Here is a 10,567-nt window from a genome sequence, read left to right on the forward strand (position 1 = left end):
AACTATGCAACTAAATAAATATAATGATAAATAATTAATATATACAAATTTAGTAATATATAACTAATATATATAATATTGATGAGAACACCACACTATTAATATGTACATTAAGTGATTTATTAGCATGTGGATGAGAACACCACACCATTGTATATATAATATTATAATTTTTTTTTTTTTTTGTTACCTCTAATACAATTCTAATAGGAATATTGATATAAATATATAAAATTATTGATAAATAATTATTTATATATATATATATATATATATATATATATATATATATAATTTTAATTGGATCAAATCAAATCGAATTTTTATCAGATCAAATCAGTATAATTCATATTCGATTTATTAAACTAATAAATTATTAAATTTGATTCGTAATCGAATTATTGAATTTTTTGTTCAATTCATATCCGACTAATCGAATCGATTCCAAATCACTATTGACATGTCTAAAGATGCTTAGTGGTCCACTAAGCATCATCTTATGTGGGTCTAATGTAGGGTTACAATTTGGGCTGGCCCAACCCAACCCAGTCCCAACCCAATCTCAACCCGAATCGAGTTGGGTTGGGTCAACCCGAATTGTACTTAACATGGGTTATGGTCATAACTCGGACCAAATATTTTTAGACGGGTTGGATCAGGTTGACGGGTTGAATTTTTCAGAAAAAAAATTTCTTTTTTAAAAATTTATATATATAATATATTATTTTATATATATTTGATTATATTATTATAAAAAAACAAAATATTTTTAGGGCAAATCATTTCAGCCTCTTTATCACCTCCATCTCTATTCTCTGTGAGAACTTGCCCACCCTCTCTCTCTCTCTCTTTCCAACTGCAGACTACAAATCTACAAGAATAAGAAGTTCAAAACCCATATATTTCATTTCTATCTATCTGTCTATAAGAATCAAAAGTTCAAAACCCATATCGGCATATCATTTCAGATTGTTCAAAAAATCAAAACCCAAATCGGCATATCATTTCAGATTGTTCAAAAAATCAAAACCCAAATCTTTCAGTTTCCATCGCCCGCTGTTCCAGTTCGGGTTCGCCATTCGCAAGCTTAAAAAAATAAAGAAACCCTCACTTCTATGCATTTTCCTATATTTTCTTTTCTTGGGTGGATGGTATTGATTAAGCCGCTGCCGCTGTGCTTGTACAAAAAGAGTAGTCTTGGGCTTTGTTTGGAGAGGTGGATTTTTTCTGTTCTTTCCTGGAGGCTTTCATGGATGAAGACAGGCTTCGATTCTTCTCTTTGGCTTCATCTTTCTTGATCTGTTTTTGTCTGCGCTCTTCACTACAGAATGGTGTGTCCCCTCTGCAAAATCACAACAGTATAAAAAAAATTACGGTCAGTTATGACACACATACTGATATTGTTTGAATAAATAAAGAAAAATGCATTAGACCCATTTAAGTTTAGTAATCCATTACCCCAAAGATTTTTTTTATGAAGTTTAGTAATCAATTAATCATGGTCTTCAAGAGGGGCGGGGGCGGCAACGGCAGCACAGGGACGGCGGAGAGAGAAAGAGAAAGAAGAGAGATGAGAGAGAAAGGAGAAAGAAAATTATATATATATATTTTTTTTAATTTTGGGTTTCGAGTTGAGCCCGAGCTCAACCCGAATATAACTGGGTTTTGACAAAATTCAATCCGAATACGAGCCCGATTTGTGAAATTAAAGTCCAAAATTCAAAATTCGAGTTAGACTTGGGTTGGATTGGGTTAATCCGCCCAAGTTGCAGTCCTAGTCTAGGGGATGTTATTGGCACATTTAATACAGTGGACCCACGTGCTTGTTTGCATAGTATTTTGCGTTTTGGCAGGATATATATATAAAATTACTTTTAAAAAATAACTAAGTGCAGATATATGTTGTATATATTGATCGAGTCATTTACGTAAGTACTATAATGTGATAATGAGCTATCATTTTTCGTTAAATTTAGAAATTTATTTATTTTTATTTTTTGCAAGTTAACTAAGAAGGGACCCCAAATTAGAACTTCAAATCCCTAGCTACCACAAATTTTTTTATTTTATTTTTCAAACTTAAAATTAAGAAAGGCTCATGCACAAGGGGTTTTCAAAAATTTCAAGGCGATGGTCTCCATTGATTTTTTTGTTTTTTATTTTATTTGGATCCAGACAATATTTTGTTCTATTAGGCAACTCTACAGGTGTATCATGATGTCCCTGATATTTTACCATTGTATAAGAACAGGTTCTCTGATTTCCACATTTAATATATATATATATATATTTGTTTTTTTGTTTGTTTTAAATCCTTAATTTCTCATATCAGTGCCAGTAATTACATTGGTAGCTGAACTTCTTGATTACAATACCTAAGCATCTTGAAATAATTAATAACTGAAATTTATGAACTTTGTGGTACACTTTTTTTAACAAAAAAATATATTAAAAATACCTCATTTGCGAACAAATTTTTTTTAGTCCCACATCACAATAAATTAAAAATTATAGAAGAATCTTTTAAATTAATATTCCAAATCAGGTTAACCAAAAAAAAAAAACAAAATAATAGGGATGAAAATTTGAAATAGACTACCAACGGGCCAGTGGCCTAACGGTATCGGCCTCTTCCCTCCCAAAGGGAGATCAGGTTTCAAGTCTTACAAGAGACATGTGTGTGTGAGTACCATTTAGGAAAAATAAAAAAATAAAAAAAAAATTAAAATAGACTCAAACCAACTATGTTTAGTAAAGGGTAAATTACACTATTCACTCTTTAAATTTGGACAAATCTCATTTATTACTCTGACTCTCCTTGAGGTTAGGGTGTATGCTCAACAATGAACAACCCCCCATCTCCATCAAAACTTGTAAAAAAAATTCATAAAATAACCATGTTGCCCTTACACTCATTTATTTATTTATTTACAATATTTTTGTAGGAGGGGATAACGGTGGAGAGGATAGAGAAAGTAATAAGAGAGATGAGATAGAAAATTGATTCTTTTTTAAAATTTTATATAAAAATATATTACATATAAGTGTGTAATAGGTTTTTTATAGTTTGAAAGGAGATAAACTTCAAATGTTCCACCCATATGAAATTTGTCCAAACCTATAGAGAGAGATGTTTATTTTACCCTTTGAAAAAAGCAGCTCGTGATGATATTAACAACGCTAACCTAGAGGATTTTAACAATGCTGCAGTTCTAAGGCATTTTTTTTTTTGGCGTTCTATACCCCCAACTCTAGTAGCGTCTGGGCCCATTGGTTCGAGCGCAAGCTACTCCACCCCGTCCTTTATTGATAATGAAGATGGAGAATGGGAAGTCCTGCTCCTTTTGGAATGACACTTGGCTTCTTGTAGGGCCATTGCTTCCAGGTTTTCGCTCTTTGCTCCCTCATGCCAAGAAATTTGCTTTACATTCCAAAAAGTTAGAAAAAAAAAAAAAAAAAAAAGAAAAAAACAAAGAGAGATATAGTACAATTGGTGAAATACTTTATGCAGCTTAAAATGAGTATTTTTAGTCAATCCCACTTAAGCTTATTTAGCTTAATTTGAAGGAAAAACGGATGAAATATAACCTAGAAACCCTCTCTTATTTTTACCTAGCCCATGTAATGAGACGAGGTCAAATAAATTCACAATGAAATTTCATAAAAAGAAGTTTCATCATCCAATCAAGACCTAAGAATGAAGGACTACAATATTGTACTCAACAATAGCATCAGCCGTGGTAGCATTAAACGAATATGTTTTCACGGTGGCAATTCCACGTGGCAGTCGAAAAACACCGGACCCCCCTACAATTGGCATCTCCCTGTACAAATTGGGTACTGGGTTCCGGCCCAAGACCGCAAGGGTGCTACCATTGTACTTTCCATCCGTGAAATGAAGGTTCATGGTCATAAGTAGACCGAATTCATCCAATCCAGCCGAACCAAAGAGTCCCTGGGCTCGACCTATGATCTCTGATGTGGGCTCAGGCCCTGCCTTCAGTGGGTCGTCCATCATCATGACTAGGACAAAAGAGGTCCACGATTTATCGGTGATGTTGGACTGGGCCACCTGCATTACAGTTGGGTTCTTGCCACTTACTGTTTCATGGAAATAGAAGTGGAGCTTTGTTACCTTTTGCTTTCTGTAACTGAGCTTTTTGAACCACTCTTCTACTGCTTTGGGTCCTTGAGCAATTCCATAAACCATTGGTATCGTCATGACCACAAAGCAGAGCATTAGAACTACAGATAGCTTCCTCATCTGTGAGTGTGTTTGTGTTTGTGTTTGTGTGTGTATGTGTAATTAGGTAGAGTGCAGATGCTTATAAAATCTATTTATAAAGGTTGATATACCTACTGCACATTTAAATACAGCCAATGACCTACAATTTTTGGTTTTTTCTTCTTTCATAATAAGATGTTAATTTCAGAGATTTGAATTATTGATTGTTTTGGACATACCCTTTGAGCCACATTTGTCATAATAATATTCCCCCTTCAAATTTTAATAATTATTATTATCGTATTATTATTATTATTATTATTATTATTATTATTATACAATTTCTACCAAATTCTTACTGACTTGGCCTTGAATGACCATTTTGAGCGAGCTCAGCCCAAAATTTTATTTTGAAAAACTGAAAAAAAATCGTGATCAGCCCAATAGGTGGCCATAAGTGTTCCTTGATCACTATCTGTCTGTAGTTTGTACTACCATGAACAATTAGAACAAGAAAATTCTGAATTTAGATCGGTTATAATTTTACTGCAGCCATAAATTAAGAATATTCAACCAATTTCAAGCACATCATTTTCAAAATTGAGAGAAGTTTCTTTAATACTTTTATTAATTCATAAAAAAATTTATATCAAGATCCTCTCCATTGTTATTATTTTTTTAAAAAGTTAAAGCAACTGACATATATGGTATGGGGACTCAAACATGGGTCTTTGGCCACAAGCACCAACATCTTACAATTGGGTTATCACACCATACACTCCATTGTTATCTTTTTGGAGTATTTCTTGATGCTTGATCCTATGGTTTAGAGCGTACTACATAGCGAATCTTTCATCATGCAGCACCCCCTTATTTTGGAGAAAGTCTACATTACTCTAGGGTACATGTGGTACTCTTCCAAATGAATGCTCCCTATTTTCATTGATAATAGAGAGAAATTTTAAAGATAAATAGAGAGCATTAATTGGGAAGAATACCGCTTGTTAATGTAGCTCCCTAGTATTGTAGACTTTCTCCTAATTTTGAAAGGTTTGTTATGTGTAGTCTTCTTAGCTCGTATCTCTAGAGAGACTAGTTTCATACTTGCCTCCAAGTTACAATATAATAATCTTATTGCTGCGATGTTTATGTTTTAATTGATTGTAATTCCTCTTTGATTTAATTAGTATTTCCTTTGTCTTTGCCATGAGATATTAAAAATTATTTTCTAAAAAAAAAAAAAAACTAGTTAAGGCCCCCTGAAGGCTATTTGGGGTTGATAACACCCACTTGGTTAGAAAAACTCAATCACATATGCCTGTGCTACGTAGCAGAACATTTTTTTTTTTGGTTCAAATAAAAGGTTAGTGTTACATAGTTTGAAGTATAAAAACGTATTTGGCATATTTCGGTGATTAAAAAAAGTTCAGATGGAGTTGTAATTTTTCATATATTTGAGTCTCCAATTTTAGTTCAACAAAGAACAACATTTAGTCAAAGTATATTTGAAGTTGGATAAGAATGCCTAGGGAAACATTAGAAAGTCCAACCAATTATGTTTAGAATAGACCCTTTAAAGTTTCTGCATAAAATAGCACTAGCTAAAATCCAATCGATTGAATTCTTTACAATAAAACTGCACTCGAAAAAGTCCAATCGGTTGAACTTTGAAATAGAATCGGTAGAACTTGTCTAGTCAGTAATGGAAAGTTTGTATTTAACAACTTTAAGTACCTTTCAAAGTTTGATTTAGAGGGATGTTTTTGTTTACTCCATTATTTTTGGCTCAATGAAAATGCGACATGTGGCGAGTTCCAATGGAACTTACCACGCTGGATCGCAACTCTAATAAATTATTATTGGAAGCTATGTAATATTACATAGTAATTAGACAAGTGGGTCAGTATAATCCTACCATGTGGGGTTTTGTATTTTAAAAGGAAAGAAGTGAGTTCTATTAGGACTTGCCATCTTTAAAGCAAGGGTCCACATATTCTTATTTGGAAAATGATTATTTCATGGAAAAACTACCATACATGCAACCTCATGCAATTATTCAAGACAAATTCAAACAATTAGTTCTCAACACATGGCGAGTTCTATGGAACTTACCATAGTATATCAATTCTTTTAAATAATTGTTGTTATGGAAGGTTTATGGGTAAAAATCATGTATCCCTAAGTAACTGGAGGTTTCCCATTATGCCAAGACCAAAGTTGACTAAGCAAGGAAGAGGAGAATGTGGTGCCAAAAATCTCTCCTACTTTGTAGGGATTTTTGGCAGATATTCAGTTACTAAACTTGCTAAGTCAAAATACAAGCTTGCAAGAGAAAAGGAATGTGGGATAATTTGTATATATATATATATATATATATATATTTGTGTTAAAATACAACCACGATGAGGAGTTGCTAAAATAAAGGAGTACATAACGCCATGAATTCCAAACTCAGAAGGAAAGTCTCAAAAAGGGGAATTACAAAAAATCCAAGGAACGTGGTCTGCTAAAGGAAAGGGACGTGGGAATAAGTTGTAATTATGGAAATATATATATACTGAAAACCCACGATGAAGCAGTCGTTGAAATTATGGAGTCCATGACGTCATGAACTTCAAGCCCAGAAAGGAAGGTTTGGTTGAGAGAAGTTGCAGAAAATCAAGGAGACATGGTTTGCACAAAAGAAGGAACGTGGGATGACACATATTTATGGATATATATATGTGTGTGTGTGTGTGTGTTTGTATATATATATTTGTATTATATGTAGCCCACGATGAAGAAGTTGCTAGAAAGAAGGAGCCACAATGCCATGAAAGGAAAGATCAAACTGGAAGGAAGTTACCCAGGTTAAGGGTAACGTTGGTCTGCAAGTAACTTCTTTATTTATGCATGATATATATGGAGTTGAATGGGAAAGAAGGAGTCTGCAGATGGAAAGGATTATAAAGATCGTGGGACACCTGCCAAGTAAGAATATGTCGGTTGAAAGTGGTGAAGCTTCATAGGGGAACTACCACTAACTGAGGGAAGTTACCAAGGATCATGGATAACGAGACTAAAACTGATAAAATCATGTCTGAAATTGAGGAAAGAAGTCGACAACATGAGGAAGAAGAACAAAAACGTGGGACATCTGTGAATTGATAAAGAGGACAAGTGGGAATTCACTTTAAAACTACCCCCGACACAAGTTCATTGAAGACTAAAGAGAACATGGCTGAAGTCTGCAATAGAGGAGGGAGAAGATGGAAGGAAGAAGTGACAACTACCAAGAGATCATGGGGCACTTTGCAGTCCAAAATTTGGCCACGTGGAAATCGCTGGAGCTGCCACTTCAAGCTGCTGCATGCATGGAAAGCTCTATAAATAGAGCACTTAAAGCTAGTTTGCAAACCCTGTTCAACACACATAACCAACAACACTTCAATTTCTTTACATTCATGTAATGCAATTTCAACATGTTTAATTCAAGTCCCGCACTTACTATTCCTACTTTCCTGCACTTTACTTTGAAGTCCTACACTTTCAATACCGCTTTCCTTTCCACTAGCCATAGTTCAGTCCGAAAGTCCTTTTTCAAGGCAAAAAGAACCTTTGAAGGTGGTAATTCCAGTCCTTCAGTCAATCGCCTGATCTTTACAATCTCCTACTGGATAGTTGTTCGGATATCCACTTTGGAACGACAGCAGTTCCTGGCACGTCCGACATTTACCCCTACTTTCCGCTCACCTGGAAAGCGGAACTAGCGCTTTTTCACGAGCTAAACATATTGGCACGCCCGGCGGGACATTCTAGTCAGACTGTTCAATGGCCGGTGGAAGAAGGCAAGGCAAGTCTGTCCAAGACCCTGCTGAACTAGAAAGATGTAAGTCAGTGAACTTCCAGTGAAAATTTCACGATTCGCACCTGATGAGAATGATATGGTGGAAAAGTTTGCTCAAACAATGGCAAATGGACCCATAATGGACAACATCCGTATGATGGCAATGCAGCAAGTTAGGTTTGCGCAAGACCAAGCAAAAGTCGCTCAAGACTTAGCCAGAGTTGCTCAAGACCAATCTAAAGCCGTTATTTCTCAAGAGCGGAATTTAGCAGAAATGGTGGACTAAATATCTCGTAGGTTTGAGTCCATGTTGGAACAAACCCTTGGAAGCTTAAACCAAGGTTTGGCCCCTCGGCCAAACAATTCTTAAGGGTTTCAACAGTCGGCCTTCCAAGCTAGTAGGCCAGCCACATTTGTTGAAGGGAGTTCCTCTCAACAACATACAGGGCCGTTCGCAGGTGCAGTCCCTTCTAATGGCACAGACTTACACTCCAGCTGCACCTGTGACTGCTCCAGTGGCATAGATGACTATTCCACAAGCTGCGCCCATGCCAACCATCTAGCAAGTTCAAAATCATCCACCTGTGGCATTGCTACAGCAGACTTGACATGATCAGCTTGGCCAACCATGGCCATACCACAACCCTCAAGCACAACAGAATGTTCCACCTGTGAACATTCAGCTAGCCGCACCTGTTCCAACAAGGCCACCCATGGTTATTCCTATGGCGGTTGGGGGGCAACCTTTTCTAAGGGAGCCATTTCTTGACCAAGGAGGAAGGAACCGTGGTAGGATCAACTATGCAGATGCCAACCCCTTGCTTATGGCGGGTGGGGGGCATCAAGTGGCCAATTAACCTCAAGGTTGGCCAGACAACAACCTTCCACAGCCTGTGGCGCTTGATAGAGGCCAATTTGTAGAATTCTTTCAACAGGAATTTAGCCTAACTCGAAGGGGTGGAAGGCCAACTTACAGAAAGCTCTATCCAGAGTTCATTGATGAAGTTGAATTTTCAAGGAATTTCAGAATTCCAGAGTTTGCAACGTTCAATGGAGAGGGCGAACAATCCACATTGGAACATATCAGCCGGTTCACTGTTCAGTGTGGAAAAGCAGCAGTCAATCCATGGCCGAAGGTACGCTTGTTTCCAAATACACTGACTGGGTATGCTTTCAAGTGGTATTCCAACTTGCCAGCTAACTCTATCTAAAGTTGGCAACAATTTGAGGAAACATTCCATACTCAGTTCTATAGAGCTGAGCCTAAAGTGTCCATGGCAGACCTTTCCAGACTTCATCAACTACCTGGAGAGTCTGTGACGAGCTTCATTTCCAGATTCAGGCGGGCCAAGTTTAAGTGTAATTTATCTTTGCCCCCAGAAGAATATGTAAAGATGGCTATGAATGGCCTAGAATTTGAACTTCGTAAGAAGTTTGAAGGTGTACAATTTCATGACTTGTTTGACTTGGCCGGTAGAGCGGCTAAGTATGAAGAGCTCCTTCGTGAGGAGCAAGACCGGAAGAGCTCTTCCAAGGGCATTTACTATCGTGATCTTAATTATGAGATGTATACCACTGAAACTGAAGGGGGGTTTGAAGTAAATGTAGCCGAGCTTAACATAAAAAAGGCCTATACTTGCGAGGCTTTGACAAAACCAAAATCAGCCATGGCCAACTGGCAGACCGCCTCTGGTTCCAAGTGGAAGGGGGTAAACCTTTCCAGAAGTTACTCTTTTGACATCTCTAAAGCCGAATTTTTTTTTGATTTGCTCATGGTTGACAAGCAACTGATTTTCATAACAGGCCACAAGATGCCATCGGCCTCATAAATGGCCGAGAAAGAGTATTGCAAATTTCACAATTCATGGAGGCATTCCGCTAATAATTGTGTGATTTTCCGTAACATAGTGCAAAAGGCGATTGAAGATGGCAGGTTGAAGTTCCTAGAAAAAATAGAAGTCATGGGTGTTGATGAAAATCCTTTCCCCAAGGTTGTTACCACAAATGTTACTTCCATTGCTACGGAACACCCTAAGAAGGAAGTGCACTTAGCTGATTCAAGAGCTAGTGGAAAACTTGAAAGTCCTGAAGCTGGAGTGTCTTTGGAGAAAACAGTGGCCGAGTTGGAAAAGTAACTCCGTGAGGCTCAATTAACCTTAATCCAACAAAGTTGTTGCCCCAAGTGTAAAATTCAGAATGAAGGCTGTCATAGAGATGTTCCAAAAGAGAAGCTGTCTAATGATGACTGAGGCCAAAAAAGGAAGGTCTATGATCGGCTGACTTTCCAAAAGGTGGAAAACACAGTTACTGTAACCATTCCAGAGAAGGAAAGCCGTGTCCATCCAGAAAGAAGGGTAGCAAAGAGGGGATTAGAATTCCTTCCAAGGAGTCTGGAAAGGAATAGAATTTCCTATTAGGCAGGGCCTCCTCCTAGCAAAAAGTTTGAAAGGAGTAGATGGCAAGACAGAGGTTTTGAAGGTGACAGGCCTTCCAGGCCAAAAATGGCCTCGGAGGTA

At 36.9% G+C, this 10,567-nt stretch overlaps 1 protein-coding gene across 1 annotated transcript; it reads right to left on the minus strand.

The window, feature by feature from the left end:
- Window positions 1–3,691: 3,691 nt before the first annotated feature.
- LOC132301790 (dirigent protein 23-like) lies at window positions 3,692–4,264 on the minus strand. Its single transcript, XM_059799018.1, has one exon. It carries the CDS (start codon window positions 4,262–4,264, stop codon window positions 3,692–3,694), a length of 573 nt encoding a protein of 190 aa, XP_059655001.1.
- Between the last annotated feature and the right edge of the window lie 6,303 nt (window positions 4,265–10,567).

Source organism: Cornus florida, unplaced genomic scaffold, assembly GCF_030987335.1.
Source record: "Cornus florida cultivar Cherokee Brave unplaced genomic scaffold, ASM3098733v1 CherokeeBrave_3.0.0_Hap2_Chr03, whole genome shotgun sequence".
NCBI classification, from domain to species: Eukaryota; Viridiplantae; Streptophyta; class Magnoliopsida; order Cornales; family Cornaceae; genus Cornus; species Cornus florida.

Bases quoted from the DNA above. Each gene is read 5' to 3' on its own strand.
- LOC132301790 (XM_059799018.1), bottom strand. From the start codon at position 4,264: ATGAGGAAGCTATCTGTAGTTCTAATGCTCTGCTTTGTGGTCATGACG.